Source organism: Cyprinus carpio, chromosome A17, assembly GCF_018340385.1.
Source record: "Cyprinus carpio isolate SPL01 chromosome A17, ASM1834038v1, whole genome shotgun sequence".
In the NCBI taxonomy this organism is placed as follows: Eukaryota; Metazoa; Chordata; class Actinopteri; order Cypriniformes; family Cyprinidae; genus Cyprinus; species Cyprinus carpio.
The window spans coordinates 687,347-709,084 of NC_056588.1; the positions used below are offsets into that span (position 1 = coordinate 687,347).

At 39.5% G+C, this 21,738-nt stretch overlaps 1 protein-coding gene across 2 annotated transcripts in view; it reads left to right on the top strand.

The window, feature by feature from the left end:
• Positions 1-8,016, top strand: part of LOC109093248 (DNA polymerase epsilon subunit 2) — a 10,386-nt gene extending 2,370 nt beyond the window's left edge. For both annotated transcript variants that reach the window (XM_042773432.1, XM_042773431.1), the window contains exons 7-19: positions 1-53; positions 997-1,053; positions 1,137-1,185; positions 1,268-1,340; positions 1,421-1,593; positions 3,193-3,282; positions 3,363-3,417; positions 3,539-3,598; positions 3,713-3,790; positions 3,921-4,029; positions 7,336-7,512; positions 7,678-7,745; positions 7,831-8,016. The exon at positions 1-53 is cut by the window's left edge and continues 31 nt beyond it. In XM_042773432.1, the coding sequence (XP_042629366.1) occupies positions 1-53; positions 997-1,053; positions 1,137-1,185; positions 1,268-1,340; positions 1,421-1,593; positions 3,193-3,282; positions 3,363-3,417; positions 3,539-3,598; positions 3,713-3,790; positions 3,921-4,029; positions 7,336-7,512; positions 7,678-7,745; positions 7,831-7,849 (1,061 nt within the window). In that variant the 3' untranslated portion in view covers positions 7,850-8,016. The remainder of the gene's footprint in view (positions 54-996; positions 1,054-1,136; positions 1,186-1,267; positions 1,341-1,420; positions 1,594-3,192; positions 3,283-3,362; positions 3,418-3,538; positions 3,599-3,712; positions 3,791-3,920; positions 4,030-7,335; positions 7,513-7,677; positions 7,746-7,830) is intronic.
• Positions 8,017-21,738: the final 13,722 nt, after the last annotated feature.

The following is a 21,738-nucleotide window of genomic DNA, read 5'->3' on the forward strand; positions in this document are numbered from 1 at the left end:
CAGCTAAAGTCAGAGAAGTGATTGTTCTCGGCATGATCACGCAGCTCAAAGAGGTATTTCTTCTCTTCCCACATTCATGCTTATTTCTGTTCAGCTGTTTGTGCTTGTAGTCAAGGGCTTGTTGTGGGTTAGTCAAGGGCTTGTTGTGGGTTAGTTAAGGGTGTCGTCAGCTGGTCTCAGCAGATCGAGTGGATGTTATCAGATGAAATGACTAGGAAGGAATAGGAATGATTCGTTGTGAAGGAACATTCAGCCGTCACTCGTTCACTGATCGTATATTCAGGTTTTTAGTCTATATTGATTCAGTTAATGATTTCTGTTAGGAGTTAAAGGTAAATAATGATGTCAAGGAGGCGGTTTAATAGAGACTTAACTTTACCTTTACTCTGTCCGTAGTAGAATCGTCAACATCAGAGCACGTGTACATAATGAGTTACACCGTGTCTTAATCACTTTATATTAATATTAAAAATAATTGAGCTAATGTTGATTCTGAAAGAAAATATGTCCGGGATCCTGCTGTTGCTATAAACACACCGTTCACATGCATCTGATGAACAGGTAAACTCACATTCGTATGTCAGTGTTTCTGCATTCATTTTGTGGATGTTTCAGAAAGTGTGCTTTATACATGCAGTAAGTTAAAGAGTTTATCATGTGCATGTGTAGTTTAAACACTTACATGATGTTTTCTAGTGCATTCGCTTTAACTTCTCAGATAATGTCATGGGTATGAGCCATTTCAGATGCAGCCAAAATGATGACAGTGGGTTACATATAAATATATTTTAATTGTCTGCTTGTTATGAGCAGTTTGGTAGGGACGCATCTTTACTTAACTCTACGGTCTTGACTGAAGCATCAGTCTGTTGATGTGGTTTTGCGTGTGACGGAGCAGTCTAGCACTGAACTTTGAGAGAGAAAACACTCAGACTTTCAGAAACTCACCCAGGGTTTTTGTGTTTCTGTCTCCTCATACTCACTTCATACTTTTAGGGCAAGTTCTACCTCGAGGACCCCAGCGGCGCAGTGCAGCTAAACATCTCAAAGGCAATATCCTTCCTGTGTTTATCACCACACACTTGTGCTGCTATCTTAGAGAAGGTTCTCCGTTTGTTCCTTAACGCTCTTCATACCAGTTTCACAGCGGTCTTTACACCGAGTCCTGCTTCGTTCTGGCTGAAGGTGAGTCTCATTCTCTGCTGTTCTGCTCTTTCCATCCCTGGATCGTGCATCTCTATAATCACATGATCTGTCTGCTTTCCAGGATGGTACGAGGATTCAGTGTTTCACATCAACGCTTTTGGGTTCCCGCCCACAGAACCCTCTTCTTTCACCAGGTGTGCGTTAGCTTCTATCTCCTGTAGAATGTCGCTGACTTCGATCTGCATCCACATGGAGTTTTCTTGTCTGTGTCCAGGGCTTATTACGGCAATATAAACTTCTTTGGCGGGCCGTCCAGCACTGCGGTCAAAGCATCGGCCAAACTGAAGCAGCTGGAGGAGGAGAACGAGGACGCCATGTTTGTGATCGTGTCAGACGTGTGGCTGGACCGTGTGGAGGTTCTGGAGAAGATCCAAACCATGTTCTCAGGTCCAGTACCTCCCTTGCGTGTTTTAGATTGTGCTCCCAAATCTGCAATAAAAAACATATGATGAACATCATTTTTAATATAGTCCTTAATGAGCTGCAAAATGGTTCTGGTTCCATTAACCAAATTATGACATTTACGTGATTTGTGCAGATACAGTCAGTGTCTGCTCATCATATCCACAGAATGTAAGTGTTTATCTGAAAATCCTGTTTGCTCGGCTCTCGGATTGTGCTCAGATACCGATTCTAACGCAGAGAACAAGCTCTGGACTTAAACACACTTCCAGGTGAAGCACAGTTTCCCACATCTGGTGGTCACTGTATTTAAGAATGAACAGAACATGTAACAAAGGACTTTAAAAGGACTTGAAATAGCGACAGCTAATAATAATCAGTTCATAATTCAGAATGATGAACAGCATTGCTTATGATTCTCGTTTTAATTAGTTGTAAAACATAACATTTTCTTAATGTTATTATGTGTGTATATTGCATTACATCACCCTGTTTCTAGATATTGATAACAGCATAGGTCATTGAAAAACCTGCTCTCAGTCATTTGACAAAGGCATTTGCAATTGACTGCGCCACTGCTAAGAATATTGAAAGGTTAATTCACCCAAAAATGAAAATGCTGTCATTAATTACTCACCCTCATGTCGTTCCAAACCCGTAAGCCCTTCGTTGATCTTCTGAACACCATGCGTGTGATGCTGCTGACGCAGGAGCCGGCGTTCTGACGCAGAACACGTCTGTGTTGTGATGCTCTCCTGAGTGAGCGTCTAAGTCTGACCCACAAGAGAAGAAATCCCCGAATAAAGTCTTATCTTTGTTTTCTTTGTGCACAAAAAGTATTCTTGTGGCTTCATAACATTAAGAAACACTGACGTCACATGGACTATTTTAACGATGTCCTTGCTGCCTTTCTGGGTCTTGAACGTTTCAGTTCTCTTGCTGTCTCTGCAGGGTCAGAAAGCTCTCGATTTCATCAGAAATATCTTCATTTGTGTTCTGAAGGTCTTACGGGTTTGGAACGACATGAGGGTGAGCAATTCATGACAATTTTCATTTTTGGGTGAACTAACCTTTTAACTACTAGTCAGCATCACTAGTTGACGTGACGATCCTGACTAATAGTAGTCACATGAATAATAATAAAAAATGTGAGCTACGACGGTCACAGCTGAAGTGAAGGGAAACTGAATCTGCAGTCATGTTTGAATTTTGACAGCAGTAAGTTAATATATCAAGGCTTCAAACAGGTCCTTGTGCTCGTCAACTGTCTGTTTTTCCACATGCATCTCATCACAGATCAGAGCGTGTGTTCATCTCTTGATATCTATAATCACTCTTGCGAGCAAAATGCAGAATAATGGCATGGAGAATAATTACATTTAAAGCTTTGGTTATCAGATCTATTTATTTCTCTTCTTTACATGGAGATTACTGAACTGCTTTATTATTGGCTGCAAAACAGAAAAGGCTGCTCTCTTGATGATTATAAAAGGAACAGTGGGGGCTTTTCTTTGAATAATCAAACCCATCATGCCTTCATGAATTATTACGTGTGTGATTGACTGAGATGCTGAATGTTTTCAGGCTACTCTGCCATGCCTCCCACCTGCTTCATCTTCTGTGGGAACTTCTCCTCGGCTCCGTACGGCAGACACCAGCTCCGAACACTCAAAGGTTTGACGTCTCTTCAGAACTGCTGCTGCTGCACCATCATGTTTTAAAGCTGAACTAATTGTCCTCGATGTTGTTTTCAGAGTCTTTCAAAGCACTTGCTGATCTCATTTGTGAGTATCCCAGCATTCACAACAGGTAAGACATTTGAATTTACATAATTAAGATAAGATTAAATTTTTCTGATGACAGTTTCTGAATCACGGTGGACACACAGTGTCATGGACTTCACTGACTCCTCTGAAACCTGTTTTTGCAGCAGTCGTTTTGTGTTTGTTCCTGGACCAGAAGACCCCGGGCCCAGCACGGTTTTACCCAGGTATAAAATTAGGAGCAGCGTTTCAGTGACATGTACTAGAACCGTCTTCATTCGCATGTGACTCAGTCACGTTCCTTGAACGCAGTGTAGTGTAAAAGCTGTTTCTGCTGACAGACCTCCACTGGCTGAACACATCACAGAGGAGTTCAGACAGCGCGTGCCGTTCTCCGTCTTCACCACCAACCCCTGCAGGTGTGTGTGAGAGTGTGTGTGTGAGAGTGTGTGTGTGTGTGTGTGTGTGTGTGTGTGAGTGAGTGAGAGAGAGAGAGAGAGAGAGAGAGAGAAGAGTGAGCTCAATGTACTCAGTGTGGGTTGTGTTCAGGGTTCAGTACTGCAGTCAGGAGATGGTGGTGATTCGAGAAGATCTGGTCAATAAGATGTGCAGAAACTGTGTTCGGCTCCCAAGCAGCAACCTGGACATTCCTTCTCATGTGAGCCAGAGCTTTATATATATATATGCGTGTGTGTGTGTGTGTGTGTGTGTGTGAGATCCGACTACTGAGATTATAGTCATGAGCTGTTTGTACAGCTGTTGCTATTGATTTATTTTGAGTAAGCAGTTGATTGCTTTGACTAAAATCAATTAACTGGATCAATTGAAAAAAAGTTTTTTTTTATAGTAAATAATAAAGAATAGCCTCATGTGAACAGCATAGCATGCTTAGCATTTAACATTGCATACTTTGCATTTAAAATTTAAGGAGCTTTAATAATACAACTACAATACCAATGTAATTTAAATGACTGGATCATAAATTATAAAAAGTAAGAATAACACATAATAACTCTTTTGCAATTATTAAATTACAATGGAACTGTGTACATGTGCATCTCAATAAATTAGACTGTCGTGGAAAAGTTAATTTATTTCAGTAATTCAACTCAAATTGTGAAACTTGTGTATTAAATAAATTCAGTGCACACAGACTGAAGTAGTTTAAGCCTTTGGTTCTTTTAATTGTGATGATTTTGGCTCACATTTAACAAAAACCCACCAATTCACATCTCAAAAAATTAGAATATGGTGACATGCCAATCAGCTAATCAACTCAAAACACCCGCAAAGGTTTCCTGAGCCCTTCAAAATTGTCTCTCAGTTTGGTTCACTAGGCTACACAATCACAGGGAAGACTGTTGATCTGACAGTTGTCCAGAAGACAATCACTGACACCCTTCACAAGGAGGGTAAGACACAAACATTCATTGCCAAAGAAACTGGCTGTTCACAGAGTGCTGTATCCAAGCATGTTAACAGAAAGTTGAGTGGAAGGAAAAAATGTGGAAGAAAAAGATGCACAACCAACCGAGAGAACCGCAGCCTTATGAGGATTGTCAAGCAAAATCGATTCAAGAATTTGAGTGAACTACACAAGGAATGGACTGAGGCTGGGGTCAAGGCATCAAGAGCACCACACACAGACGTGTCAAGGAATTTGGCTACAGTTGTTGTATTCCTCTTGTTAAGCCACTCCTGAGGCGTCTTACCTGGGCTAAGGAGAAGAAGAACTGGACTGTTGCCCAGTGGGCCAAAGTCCTCTTTTCAGATGAGAGCAAGTTTTGTATTTCATTTGGAAACCAAGGTCCTAGAGTCTGGAGGAAGGGTGGAGAAGCTCATAGCCCAAGCTGCTTGGAGTCCAGTGTTAAGTTTCCACAGTCTGTGAAGATTTGGGGTGCAATGTCATCTGCTGGTGTTGGTCCATTGTGTTTCTTGAAAACCAAAGTCACTGCACCTGTTTACCAAGAAATCTTGGAGCACTTCATGCTTCCTTCTGCTGACCAGCTTTTTGAAGATGCTGATTTCATTTTCCAGCAGGATTTGGCACCTGCCCACACTGCCAAAAGCACAGTTGATTAAATGACCATGGTGTTGGTGTGCTTGACTGGCCAGCAAACTCACCAGACCTGAACCCCAGAGAGAATCTATGGAGTATTGTCAAGAGGAAAATGAGAAACAAGAGACCAAACACTGCAGATGAGCTGAAGGCCACTGTCAAAGAAACCTGGGCTTCCACACCACCTCAGCAGTGCCACAAACTGAACACCTCCATGCCACGCCGAACTGAGGCAGTAATTAAAGGAAAAGGGGCTCCAAGTATTGAGTACATGTACAGTAAATGAACAAACTTTCCAGAAGGCCAACAATTCACTAAAAATGTTTTTTTTTTATTGGTCTGATGAAGTATTCTAAAATCATCACAATTAAAAGAACCAAAGACTTAAACTACTTCAGTCTGTGTGCACTGAATTTATTTAATACACGAGTTTCACAATTTGAGTTGAATTACTAAAATAAACTTTTCCACGACATTCTAATTTATTGAGATGCATCTGTACATGTGGCTGTTATTATAATAATAATAATAATGATTATGAGGATACAAGGGTGATAGTTAAACTTTAGATATCAATTTATTTATTTCTTTTTATTTATTCTTGAGCTTTATGTAATTCAGAAAGTTGTATCACTCAGTCTTCAATATTTCACCATTGTCTTATGATTAGGGTTGAGTATCGAAAATCGATTCCAGATTCCAAAGAATCGGGAGGACAGAGACAGCCCTGCTAAAAATGTTTAAATTACATTTTAACTTCAGTTGACTATTTTTCAATAGGATACTATTGATCACAATATTCTTATTAATAATTTAGAAAAGACTGGGTATTCGAGACGCGGCTCTTGAGTGGTTCAGGTAATTTCTTTCTAATAGGACCTTTTCAGTTAATATCAGTCAGTCTTATTCTAAGACTGCTCCATTGAATTGTGGTGTTCCCCAATCTTGTTCTTACTGTATATTCTGCCCTTAGGTTCAATTTTTAAAAGGCATGGAGTTTCTTTTCATTGTTTTGCTGATGATACTCAGGTGTATCTTCCTTTAAGGAAACAGGACAAGAGGACAATTACATCTCTACTAAATTGTCTGCATGAAGTTAAACTATGAATATCAGCAGATGTTTTTAATTTAAACGAAAGTAAGACCGTGGTAATTAGGTTCAGAAAATCTGAGTCTCAAGTCCTCAATGATTGGGGGAACCTGGCTTCTTTCCGTAAATCAGTAGTTAACAATCTTGGGGTTCAGTTTGATGTCTCTCTGAAATCTGATAAACAGATCAACTCGGTGGTTAAGTCTTGTTTCTTTCAATTGAGATTACTAGCTAAGGTAAAACCGTTTCTGTCACCTAGCAGTTTTGAAAAGCTTATTCATGTCTTTATTTCTGTAAGCTTGGACTACTGTAATTCTTTGTATGCAGGGGTGAGCCAATCGTTGTTAACTCGCTTGCAGTTGGTGCAGTATGCTGCTGCTAGATTACTGATGAGAGTTCGTAAACACCAGCATATAACACCCATCTTAGCTACTTTACATTGGCTTCCAATTCACTACAGGGTTGATTTTAAAGTACTTATCTTAGTATATAAAGGCTTACACAATCTGGCTCCCCCGTATTTAAATGATCTTTTACATAAACCTCAAAGGAATCTAAGGTCATCAAACCAGTTGATTCTAGACGTCTCCTAGGACAAAATTAAAACTGAGTGGTGACCGGCATTTTCAGAGGTGACCCCAAAGCCTTGGGATACTGTAGCTTGCCTTTATATCTTAGACTTTTATCTACATTGGGTTCTTTTAAAAGAAATCTAAAATTGTATTTATTAGAGTTAGCCTTTGGCTCAACACACTGAGTAAACAAAGTGAGTCTCGTTCAGTAAGTGTTTGGTTAATTTTGTGTTTGTTCAACAGTTTGTGAAAACCATCTTGTCACAAGGTCATCTGACACCGCTGCCGCTCTACGTGTGTCCAGTGCACTGGCCGTATGATTACGCTTTACGAGTTTATCCTGTTCCTGACGTCATCGTCTTCGCCGACAAATACGACCCGTTCAACGTATGCAACACAGACTGCCTGTGCATCAACCCGGTACACTGACACCATATTCATGTGAACATGAAATATAATATATATATATATATGTATGTATGTATGTATGTGTGTGTGTGTGTGTATGTTTGTCACGGCTGGACTGATGGAATCTGATCGTTCAGTGAGTTTGATGTGAAATCTGTTGCTGTCTTACGCTTTCAGGGCTCTTTTTCAAGAAGTGGCTTCTCCTTTAAGGTTTACTATCCATCCAACAGAACCGTGGAGGACAGGTATGATTATTAATAATGCATCAACATTTACACACTTAACACTGCTCTGAGAATAATCACTCATATTTCTCGGTTTCTTTTACAGCAAATTGCAAGGGCTTTAAACGAGTGGAACTTTATGTGCTTCATGTTTTTTAATACTTTTTTGTTATTTCTATTGCACTCTTTAAAATGTAGATTTCTTTTTAGATTCTGTTACAGTAATTTCATGAGGTAATGTTTGATTTGACTGTGTTGATGCACTTGTAAAGTAAAATAAATATAGACAAAATGTGGTTGTTGTGGGATTCATTATATCATGTTATATCTATGCAGATGTGGATGACGAATACAATATTGAGTATAAATAAAAAGTCTTGGGAGCAGCTGAATATTTTTTTTTTTTTATTTTGTTGTCTTTTTTTTCTCTCTCAGCAATTTACCAACATATTCACATCAGGGAGGGTTACAGTCTAAAACTATTATTATACACTAACAGTACAGGTCTACATCTCACTGTCAGTTTTTAATGTCAGGTTGTAAATTAATGGCTCATGACAAATCATTCTAATCAGACATTGATGACCAAATGCTGTTATCCTCCTAAAAGCACAAATGCTCGTGATGAGACAATTGTTTACAATGTAATCATATCTGCAGGATAAGTGCCATGTCAAGACAGTTTAAAGGTCAATTATGACGTGCTGCGGGTGGTCCCAGCATTAGCCTGCTTAATATTCATGAGCCACACTTTTCACAACTACAGCTATTTCTGCGTTTTCTCTCTAAACATCTTGAGCGTTCAGCTGGAACATCATCTTCATCTGATCATCTTCATCTGATTCACTGAAACACCGAGGACTTTTAAAGGCAGCAAGTCTTGTTTTCTGTTTACTTTCACTTTGTACAAGAGCAAAGCAGATCCTCAAAATGTTTAAATCGCTTTCCTATTCTTGTGAATCATTTTTGTTATTCCTTGTGCTGTGGGTCTTTACTCAAACTGAATGACTTTATAATCTTGTAAGGGTGTTTAAAGCTGATATACAGGGCAGCACGACGCAGACGCACATTAGTGTTAATATCAGTGCAGGTGGTTTTTTTAATCTTGTATATTCTCTAATTTGTAAATCGGTGTAGTTTAAGATGTTTAACAGTGTTTAGCACAAGCTGTGGGTGAAAATACGTGACTTGTCAGACATCCAGAAATGACAAATGATGTAAACCCGTTTAGCAGGAAGGTCTGTGACTCGAACAGAGTAGCAGTTGTTTTAAGAACAGCAGTCTTCACGATTATGATTGAAAACACAAAGTGAAGAAGAGTAGGCGAAACGGAAAGTGAATGATAGAGTAAATTAGTTCTGCTGATCTATTAACAATGAGCAAATTAAATAGTACAGACGCAGATCATTTCCAAAATGACCAAAACATCCACCAAAAGCCCTGAATGGTTTAGCACCTCAGTATTTGAACGAGCTCTTGTTACATTATAGTCCTCCACGTCCGCTCCATTCTCAAAACAATTTGATAATACCTAGAATATCAAAGTCAACTGCGGGCGGCAGATCCTTCTCCTATTTAGCGCCCAAACTCTGGAATAACCTACCTAACATTGTTCGGGAGGCAGACACACTCTTGCAGTTTAAATCTAGATTAAAGACCCATCTCTTTAACCTTGCTCACACATAACATACTAATACACTTCTAATATCCAAATCCGTTAAAGGATTTTTAGGCTGCATTAATTAGGTAAACCGGAACCGGGAACACTTCCCATAACACCTGATGTACTTGCTACATCATTAGAAGAATGGCATCTACGCTAATATTAGTCTGTTTCTCTCTTATCCTGGGATCACCGTAGCCACCAGATCCAGTCTGTATCCAAGTCAGATGGTGGATCAGCACCTAGAAAGGACCTCTACAGCCCTGAAAGACAACGGAGACCAGGACTAGAGCCCCAGAGACAGATCCCCTGTAAAGACCTTGTCTCAGACGACCACCGGGACAAGACCACAGGAAACAGATGATTCTTCTACACAATAAGACCTTGCTGCAGCCTGGAGTTGAACTGCTGGTTTCGTCTGGTCAGAGGAGAACTGACGCCCCGACTGAGCCTGGTTTCTCCCAAGGTTTTTTCTCCATTCTGTCACTGATGGAGTTTTGGTTCCTTGCCGCTGTCGCCTCTGGCTTGCTTAGTTGGGGACACTTCATTTACAGCAATAATCATATTTAAAGATATCTCTAACTGGAATTATGACTCTTCAAAACCCATTTAAAGATATCTGCAATTTAATTATGGATATCCCAATCAGATTTTTGACTAGGAAGAAAAATATTTGGATATATGTGCATTTAGCTTTGTGACTAGGCATAAATTGCAATGTAGATATCTGGAATTAACCATTTGACTAGTCAAAATGCGTTTATAGATATCTACAATGTAAATGCAAATACACCTTTGTTGAGCCCCACCTTAAACATTTTATTTATCCAATCCTGGCTTGGAAACTGTTGTCATTTGCAGTTTTGTCTAAGAGTTGTATAATAAAGGTCCTGCGTCTTTGGGTGATTTTAAACTGTTTTATACAGAAGTAATTCAAAAGTATGGAAATAAAAATGTAGCTGCACCATGTGTAAAAGTGGTAGGCTATACAGAGAGGACTTAAATAGTTTTATATCGTAATGTTGAGACGTGTGTGCCGGGGATTAAATTTTGTTAGCCTTTATTTACAAATGAACACATGTATAAGCCTCATGTCAGCTGTTGCAACATCTGATATAATGTTAAAATCAGTGTTAGTTTCAGTGGAGTAGCGGTTAAAGCGATTGCTTTTTATTGCAATCGACCCGAGTTTGCATCCGCCATTTGCCGAACATTTTTTCTCCCTTTTCAAATCTCATATCGTATCAGAAAGGCATTTAATGTCAATAAAAATGAAGGAAATAATTAAAACGTTGAAAAAAATATTGGTTAGGCAGAGGTGGAAAGTAACAAATTACATGTACTTGCGTTACAGTAATTGAGTAGCTTTTTTGTGTACTTCTACTTTTTAAAGTAATTTTTAAAATCTGTAATTTTACTTTTACTTAAGTATATTTTTGTTTGAAGTATTGTACTTCGCTACATTTTAAAACACATTAATTACTGAGTAAAAAAAAAAAAAAAATCGCTCCCTTGAAGCTCCTGCAGTAAATAATGGGCAGGAGGGCAAACTGGCGCTAAAATCACAAGAAAGTTGCAGACGGACAAAACAGGCGTTAGTGGTGCAGACACCGCTGAAAAGGAAACCCCGTCATATTCTGAAGTTGAACTCGAAGGAAATGAAGTGAACCCCTGGCCATATTTATGCTCTATTATGCAGTGTAAACTGTGCTTACCTAGGAAGACCAAACTAGCAGCTTATAAAATCTCGACAAGACATCAACCCTTCGCAAGCATGTAGAGGTGAACTAAATAACTGCATCGTTGCATTGGTGGTTAAAATGAAGCTTTGACATTTTAGCAAGAGGTTTTGCACAAATTAGCCAAAAAGACAGTGGTGCGGAAGGTGCGATATATATCGTCTGCGATAATATCATACTTGTTGTTTTAATGATGTGCGCGCGCATTTATAGTGTGTTCTTTCACTGTGTGATTCAGTCTTGTAAAATGCATTTAGAACGATCACAAAATTGAAGCTATAGGGGCAGAAAATTGACATATTTATATAATTTCATATAGTAAATCAAAATCACACAAAGAATGCCGTCTTTTCCTCCAAAAATCATCATATTTATATTTATATTTGTATTTATATATTTTTTTACAACAGGTTAGTAAACAAGTTAATTAAGAGACTTGCGTTTTAGACACCATATTGCCTGTTTTTGCTCTATTTTTACAACAAAAAAATAATTCCAAACAGCCACCAAAGCACAGTTTTGCGTCTCTGAGCAACATGATAGTGTTTCGTTCCTGGATGAATCAAATGATTCGGTTCAATCACAATGACTCACTTATTAACAGTGACTTGCTGACACATACTGGTCATTTTAATTTCACATTTAAAGTAGCCTTTGATTTTTTTTTTTTTTGAGTATTCAACATTTTATGTCTTGTATATCAAAACATTATTCATGCATTTGTAACTGCAGGTTAAATGCATTCTTGTCCTGCACTAAACAGAGTGTAAATACATCTAAATGCCACTTCCGATGAAGCTTCTGCATTTCGTCTGCATTGAAAAGATGAGTTTGTTGATACTGATTTGCCTGGTAACACCCCAAATGTCTTATTATTCTAAATAACTGATTCCTTTAATTAAAAACAACTAGTTTGAGATTAATAGGCCTATCCCAGGGGTGTCAAACTCAGTTACTGGAGGGCCGCAGCCCTGCAGAGTTTAGTTCTAACCCTGCTCCAGTCCAGCACACATATCATGTAGTTTTCAAATAAGCCTATATGATTAGATTAGCTGGATCAGGTGTGTTTAATTAGGGTTATATCTAAACTGTGCAGGACTGTGGCCCTCCAGGAACTGAGTTCGACACCCTTGGCCTGTCCCATTTTTGCCTCCCTCCCACTGTTAAAATGTAACGTAATGTAACGTAAGTAATTTTTACTCTGAGTAAATTTTAAATGAGCTACTTTTTACTTTTACTTGAGTAGATTTTTAGACTGGTACTTTTACTTGTACTTAAGTAAAATTTCATTAATGTAATGGTACTTTTACTTGAGTAGAATATTTTTGTACTCTTTCCACCTCTGTGGTTAGGATTAGGGTAGGTGTAGGGAGGGCTTTATTGTCCTACTAAAGTGGCATCCCTTTAAAATCTTGAATTAAAATTATAATTCACATTCAATACGTTATTATTGTGTACTTTTTTTATAATGTACTACAATACTGAGGTGCAGATAATTGCCACTATTTGAAATAAGTAGTATAAATACCAGAAAACCTTGCCATTTTAACATAGTGTAAATCAGTGGCGATTTCTTTAAGACTGCAAGGGAAGCTCGGCTTCCCTTATAATGTCACAAAATTAATGGTCAAATATGTACTATTGTATTAACATTTTATTGACTAAAAATGCATTAGAAAACGTTCATCTCAAAGAAGAGTTTGTTCAGAATCAGTTACATATAGCAGGTCGGCTGACTCGATTTCCTTCTCATACATTCCCGCAGCGTCACAGTGCGTTTCCCTATTGAAGCCCAGCGTCCATTGACTTCAATAGGGCTGCTTTGAACGGTTTTTTTTCAGCGCTTCGAAACTAGACGGTCATTGGATAAACGCTGCGATTATGTCCCGCCCACGGACGCTCAGCGTCTCTGGGGTTGAATGGGGAGTGGGCTGGCCCGGACTCCGAGCTTCTGCGTGATGATTGGAGGGTCTGTCAAAAGACTGCATCTCCTTTTGACTGACAGCGATTCTGTACTATAAGGAATCACTGAAGCTATTCGCGCTCAGTCCCATTCTCAAGTTCAGTCGAAATAAAAACTGCTGCAACCTATTTCTTTGATATTTGCTTGGCGAAATTGCTTGATTTTCATCATACATTTCACACAATTATACACCACATTCCTTGTTTCAGTTTTACAGAGTTTAATATTTTTTTTTTTAGATCGATCATTCATTCATTCCTTCATTCATTCATTCATTCAAATAACGTTAGTAGGCTAGGCTAGCGTCGTGGGTGAAACTGCGCACGATGGCAGACGGTGCTAATATTGTCGACCTGATTTTGGCGAAGCCATTTGAAAGTGTTCCTTACGAGGAAAAACTTAGAATTAAACAGCAGGGCAGATCAACACCTAAGATTGATTTAGTGCAAAAGATAGGGAAAAATAACAGGTCTTTTCCAGCTCTCCTGGTATGACAAAGTTAACTGGCTGACTGGAAGTGCTGTGACAAATAAAATGTACTGCTGGCCATGCCTCTTGATGAAACCATCTCACGGATGTGTTGTTTTTGGTCAAAGGTGGGGTTTGGAGATCTGTCTAACTTTGACAGGGCATATAAAAGACATGAAAAGAGCAATGAACATGTGAGTGGATGTGCAAGATTAAGTTGCATGGGCAGGATCAGGGTTGAGCATGCAATAAATGAAGGTGCTCGCATTCAAGTGGCTAAACATAATGAAATAGTCAAACAAAACAGGGCCTTCCTAAACCGCCTTATTGATGTGACATCCTTGCTTGGCCGGCAGGAGCTGTCATTTAGGGGACATGATGAGAGTAGTGAATCATCCAACAAGGGGAATTACAGGGAGTTCACAGAAACATTAGCTAAATATGACTCTGTCCTGTCCACACAATTCGAGTCCTCAACTGTGTTTTCTGGTATGTCCCATACTATTCAAAATGATTTGATCTCTGCTCTTGCAGCCACCGTTTCTGATCAGATCAGAGATGAAATTCAGGATGCTCCCTTTTTTGGATGGCAGGTGGATGAAACAACTGATATATACTGCCGTGCCCAACTCTCTGTCATTGTTCGCTATGTGGATAGTGCAGGTAAAATTCAGGAGCGCTTTATTGGATTTTTTGATGTATCGGGGGGGCGAGATGCCCAGTCCATTTTTGAAACCTTAAAATTGTAGCCCTGCATGTTCTCATTTAATGACAAGCTTGTGGCACAGACCTATGATGGGGCTGCTGTCATGGCTTCAGATCTCAATGGTCTGCAGGCCAAAGTGAAAGCAATAGCCCCCAGTGCAATGTTTGTGCATTGCGTGGTCCACCAAATAAACCAGCAGATGTCACAGGGGGCTAAATGCTTGCCTGAGTGCAGAATTTTTTTGCATCACTCACTGGATTTGCCACATTTTTTTCAAAATCCACAAAGAGGACATCTTTTCTGGAGTCTGCAGGCTGTTCAAGGTTGCCCAGAAACGCTCCTACTCGATGGAATTTCACATCATGGATAGTGAGCACTGTGGCAAACAATTATGATGGCCTCCTGCAGACATTTGAGAACATCATTGCAGATACAACAATGGATGATGATACACTGGATTGTGCCAAAGGCTTTGTGAGGAAACTGGAGGATTTTGAGTTTGTGTTCATGTTGTACACATATGAACAAATCTTCTCTGAGACTGATGTGGTCTTTGATATTGTCCAGCAGAGGGCGATGGATGTTCTTTACTGCAAGAACAGAATTGAATCTCTTCTTGCATTTGTCAAAGAGAAGAGGTCAGAGGGGGCTTTCCAAGCCATTTATGCCAAAATAGCAGATCTCACATCAGACCCACGAGATGAGCCCATGAGAAAGCGCCGTCTGACCCAATTGCAGGATCCCCAAGTGTGATACAGAAATCTGTACATGGCCATCCTTGATAACATCTTGGAGCAGATTCCTCAACGTTTTTCAAATTTGGAAAGCATGGCTCTTCTTAGAATTAGTCAATCCAGGGAAATTTGATGACATGAGACAGGTATTTCCAGAGGAGGCCTTCCAAAGTGTCCTAAAAAGTTATGGCCATCACTTTGATTCAGGAAGACTGAGGTCAGAACTTCAAGTCCTGTATTCAGATCATGACTTGCAGGGGAACAGGGGAAAGCTGTGTGATTACTTGGTGTTCCTTAAAGACATGGAGTTGGACAGTGCAATGTCTCAGCTTTACAAACTGTTCTCATTAGTGGTAACAATTGGAGCTACATCTGCAGGTGTAGAAAGGAGCTTCTCCTGTTTAAAGCGACTCAAGTCCTACACCCGAAACACAATGGGCCAAGGCCGTTTAAGCAGCCTAGCTCTGCTGGCCATTGAGAGGTGACGTGACATTCAGCCAAGTATGGTGACCCATACTCAGAATTAGTGCTCTGCATTTAACCCATCCGAAGTGCACACACACAGAGCAGTGAACACACACACACACTGTGAAACACACACCCGGAGCAGTGGGCAGCCATTTTTATGCTGCGGCGCCCGGGGAGCAGTTGGGGGTTCGATGCCTTGCTCAAGGGCACCTAAGTCGTGGTATTGAAGGTGGAGAGAGAACTGTACATGCACTCCCCCCATCCACAATTCCTGCCGGCCCAAGAACCGAACCAACAACCCCCTCAAACATCACAATAATCCACAAGTAATCCACAGCACTCCAGTCAGGACACTGGTCAAGTCACTTGAAAAGACTCCTAGTTGGTACGACAGGGTCACAGACCATTTTCTTGAAAAGGAACGTAGGGCAGAATTTACTTTTAAATAAATAGACAATTTTATGATGTAGGCCGAAAATGAGCTTCCCCTCTCTGACAGACCAGTAGCCGCCACTGGTGTAAATAGAATCTACTGTATAGCTATTTGTACTATGTGTAAATAGCTTATAGTTAAAAAAATACTATTTTCACACTTAGTGCAAATAGCCGCTGCCTAAAAGAATACATTTGCCGCTCATCACTAAAACACAGCAGAATATCATCATCATCATGGATCTCTTGCTATAATACAATACAATACTCCCACCTTGTGGGCTATTTCCTATGGAAGCTCTTTCTGCCACTAAATAAATAAATAATAAAAATAAATAAATAGCAACTTTTATCTCAGTTATTCAATTTATAACTCGCATTGTTTATATCTCGCAATTTTGAGAAAAAAGTCAGAATGGATAGTAAGATAAAAAGCTGCAAATTACCTTTATTTTTCATTCCATGGTGGAAACAAGCTGCCATAATGACACAAGTGAACCTGAATTCATACACAATGTAATGTAACCTACTAGTAAATGTCATCAATGCCAGATAAACTTTATTATAAGTTTTATTATAAACTTTATTATAAACTGCCAGATTACAATTATTAAATTGTAATCTTTTTAAAATCAGCCTTCACCTTTTTTGACTGCATCTGATTATGAGGCATTGTTCTGGTGCGTCATGCATTGATTTGTACTATTTTTCATGTATGTGTGTGTGTGTTTTTATTTTTTGGTATAATTCCATTGTTTTTCATTATGTCTAAATATAATAAAAAAAATTAAGACGAGCAGTTTGTGGTTTTCTGCCTTTATTGAACATTACACAGCATTTGGTCCATCGAAACAAGCTGCCATAATGACACAAGTGAACCTAAATTCATACACAATGTAACGTAACCTGTTAATAAATGTCATCAATGTCAGTTAAACTTTCATTAAATTGTAATCTTTTTAAATTCAGCCTTCACCTTTTTTGACTGCATCTGATTAGGCATTGTTCTTGTCCGTCATGCATTTATTTGTACTATTTTTCAGTTTTATTATTATTATTTTTTTTTCATTGTTTTTCATTATGTCTAAATATATATAATAAATAAATTCAGACGAGCAGTTTCCAATTACTCTGCATTAAAAAAAAAAAAAAAAAACAACAAAACAAAAAAAACAGTGCTACACATACACGCACTCTGGAGGCATTTTACCACATAAATACTCTGCATTTGGTCCGTTTTGCAACATGATTCAATTAAAAACACAGTGCTACACATACACGCACTCTGGAGGCCTTTTACCACATAAAGATGCATCCAGATTTATTTAATAATCCATGAAGCACTTCATCCAGTAGCTTTTCTCTCCGTGACAACAAAAGCAGACTTTTATTATGTTGTTAGCCGTTAGTAGAGTAGGCGGGGGAGGAGCTGAGTAAATTTATTCTGATGTCACACAACAGCATTTCGACTAGGAGCAATTGCAATTCAGATAGCTTAAACTATAATTGTGACTAGTCAAAACTGAATTAGAGATATCTCTAATTACATTTGTGGATGTATGACGCGTCTATTGAAGATATCTATAAAGTAATTACAGATATCTTAAATGGAGTTTTGACTAGTCATTAAGTATTTCGAGATATCTCTAATCCGATTTCTTACTAGTGCAATTATAATTGCAGATATCTCTAATTGTCATTGTGACTAGTCAAATTATAATTATGACTATCCGAATTACAATTGTGGCTATCCAAAATTATATTTATGTATAGTCAAACCAAGTTTTAAATGCTAAAACGGCTTGCGATATTCCAGCCCTGATCAAACAGAGTTGGGCACCCCTGCTGTAGAGAATGAGATACTATTGATTATGTCACAATATTTTCACTCCGCATTGCATTTCGGGAAGGAGCCACTAGAAGACAAGCTGCAACCTGAGTGTTAAGTGAAAGTGAAGTGAAAGTCGTGACATTTGTCAAGTATGGTAACCCATACTCGAAATTGGTGCTCTGCATTTAACCCATCCAAGTGCACACACACAGCAGTGAGAAGTGAACACACCGTGAACACACACCCGGAGCAGTGGGCAGCTATATATCCAGTGCCCGGGGAGCAACTGGGGGTTCAGTGCCTTGCTCAAGGGCACTTCAGCCATGGGTATTGAGGGTGGAAGAGAGTGCTGTTCATTCACTCCCTCCCACCTACAACTCCTGCTGGCACCGAGACTCGAACCTGCGACCTTCTGGTTACAAGTCCAAATCTCTAACCATTAGGCCATAGCTGCCCCCTGTGAAAGCACCACGTGTAGAGATTTACCGCTGATTACAGAACCGGCTTTACTGACGAGATACGCATAACAGGCGCATACCTGTAGCTCGTGGGTTAAGTGGGCACAGATCAGTTTTACTTCATTGTAATGTGAATTATTATCAATAGTTTTTTAGAGTCGTTGGACTTATTATGGGGAATCGTTCAACAAAAAGCAAGAACAGAAGTATATCGAATTCACCTACAGACAATCAGGTAGAAAGCATGGCGCACTCTTCTCCTATTGATTCGATGAACATTCTTGACTATGGTACATCTGGGGATTCAAAATCTGATGCTGCCATAATACCTCTACCTGAAACTCCAGAAAAACATCTATTGGCCAAGAAATCGCATGTAACATCGAATGACGATGTGCCAAAATCTGTTCTTTTGGCTGTGATCGATAAGGCTACAGTCTGTGGTTCAAAAGAACACTGCTTCTGTTCGTTCCCTCTCCTCATCTGTGGAGTTCTTTGGCAAGGAAATCAAAGACGTCACTAATAGGGATGCAGATAAATATCGCACAATATTTATGCGTATCTCGTCAGTAAAGCCGGTTCTGTAATCAGCGGTAAATCTCTACACGTGGTGCTTTCACATGGAGCAGCATTTACTACACAGAGCTGCTGTTCACTGACAAGCAAAACCACAATCATATTTTGTGGAGTTTGTCAGTGAACAACGGCTCGTCGCTTCTTATGATAGGATGGTTTACACTAGCTGCGTTTGCATGGACCCTACTAATCCGATCGTAATAGGACTAGAAGCACAATCAGAATTAAAAAAATCACATGTAAACAGGTCAGTCGGACTGAATTGGCCAGATCCAAATAAAATTTCGATCGGATTGTAAGGGGTGGTTTATTCCTTTTGTAATCCGAGCGAGAGGACAAGTAAACACTTGATCGTATTGAAAACCGAAACTGGAGAGTACTGCGCATGTGCAGTTGACGCGCAGAACGAGCGGTTCTTCCTGGTGAATAAAGTGTAATAAATGAGTGTCCCGTCATTATAAAAGTCTCCTTTCACTCAGCGTCTGTGAAGTGGAGCAGGACAACGTCCCACCAATCCTTGTTTAAGACTCTGGTTTTGGGTGCAGGAAGGGGCACTTTTACCCTTTTTTATTTTATTTTTTAAAGTAGCTTAAGCAGCACTGCACAAAATTTCATGTGTGTCGCCTAATTAGTACATGAAATGGATAAATAGTGGGGAAAATATGACCAGCGAGGACTGGTCATATTTTCTGCGTGGCTCCTTTTTAGATTTTGTTGTTTCTGATGACTTCTTACAGGTCTACAGGCCTTTAGTTTTAAAAAATTTTCCATTTTTTTACATATGCTACGCGGAGTGTGTGGTCATCGAATGCTGTATTTGTACTGATGTAGGGGTTAGGGTTAGGTTAGGGTTAGGAAAGAAGAGGATTTCCCAGACTAGGACCCTATGGGTCCCAATCTGGGTTGTGCACGGTCCATCACTCCACTGGTCACCCCCAAATCACACAAAGACCAAGAGAGGTCACAGCAGCCGAACTGCTAAGGGCATTCATAGGGCTGTTGAGGCCAGGGCTGTTAAGTTTAGGGCTGTTGAGGCCAGGGTTGTTAAGTTCAGGTCTGTTTGAGTTTAGGTCTGGTTAAGTTTAGATTTGGTTAAGTTTAGGTCTGGTTAAGTTTAGGTTTGGTTAAGTTTAGGTCTGGTTAAGTTTAGGTTTGTCCAGGATGGGTGTGTAAAATTCCAGTCCAAATCCCGGAGTGTCTGGTAGGTTTAGGTTTTAGTATGATGAGTTGGTTTTGGTTTAGTTTTATGCTGAGGTTGAAATCAGGTGGATCTCCTAAGTCTCATTTAGACCTCTTGGGAATTTTGTATCAAGTCTCATGATCCATAATCTTTCATATTTAAGTCTATCACACAGTGACCAGAATGGGTCAGATTGAAGTCCAGTCACCCTGAAGGCCTCAAGGCCGTGAGTAAGGAAGTGCTGGACTACGTGTCTACCTTTCTCTATTTTATTTTAATGTTGTGTGTGTGCTGATAGACTCGGACCCTTAAAGCATTTTTTGTCTGGCCTACATATTGTTTGGAACAGTTTTGCACAATAAATCAAATAAATACAGTTCTCTGTTATCGGAGTGAGTTGCTGTGGGATCTGAAAGACCTGTTTTGTTGAACGATTGAATACCCATTTTTTTCTGATCAAAGTATTTACAGATCAACTTTTTGTTCTGTGGTGCCATAGGTCTGAGTTTGCTATTCACTAGAACGTCTGATAAATTTGTATTTCTCCTATAGGCAGCTATTTGCTTGTGTTTCTGCAGGAAGGGAGTGTTTTCAAAGAACCTTTCAAAATTAGACTTAGCTGCACGGTTTTAATTGTTTACTCATTAACGAGAAATTGGACACTAACGGAATAAATTTTGTTCTTTTCACCCTCTGTAGGGTCCCTTGGAGTCCTGGGGAGGAGAAAAGTCTTCAGAGCCCTTCTTAAGAAGGACCTTGAGTATCCTCCGTCCCTCAGGGCCCTGAACAGAATTTTGGTTGCTTCCATAAAACAGGAATGTTCTGTGCATATCCTGTGAAATCTGAGTAATTGAGATTTTACTATCCCTTTAAATGTATGTTTAGGATGGAAGCTGTGTTTGTGCAGTAAGGAATGCGTGTCCGTTTCTTTGAAATACACTCTAAAGTCTAGCTGTCCTGTCTCTTCAAATTTCTGTCCCTTATATGACACCACATCTAGAAAGTTGACCTCTGTGGGGTCAATTGTATATTTAATTGTTATAGATCTCTGATGGGTATTCAAGTGTTCTGCAAAGTCCTTAAAATCATCCATGGAGTAAGACCACACTCCCCATATATCATCCAGAAATCTAAAGTAATGCAGAGGCCTTTTTGTGCACGAGCCCAGAGCCGATTGTTCCCATCTCGCCATGAAGATGTTGGCGTAGGAAGGGGCAAACTTTTTGCCCATGGCTGTGCCTTTAACTTGCAAATAATATTTAGAATTAAATTCAAAGTCATTTTTAGTTAGGTTTATATCTAATAATTTTAAAATATAATCATCAGGCCTTTTTGGGTCTGGATATTGAAGCATGCACTCCTGGACCGCCTGGAGGCCTGCTTCAGTTTCTATGTTCGTATATAGGCTATCAATATCTATGGTGAATAAAAAGGCTCCTCTGGGAATACTGATGTCTTTAACTTTGTGGATGAAATCATAAGTGTCTTTCAAATAGCTCGGGTGTTTCTGAGAGATGGGGTTCAGATAATACTCGATGTACTCAGCTGTTTGATAAGTTTCACTGTTGCAATCAGACACTATGGGTCTGCCGGGTGGAATCTCGTGTGGAATACTCCATTTTTCAGGCTCCTTGTGAATCTTTGGCAATAAATAAAATCTTCTTCTCATTCGAGGAGTGCCACTGCCACTTAAATATTCCCTCTGTTTTGAGTTAATGATACCCTTGTCATACATCTGTTCCAAGATTTTTCTAACCTGTTTCATGGTTTCAAAATAAATGGGTTTTTTCTAAGGG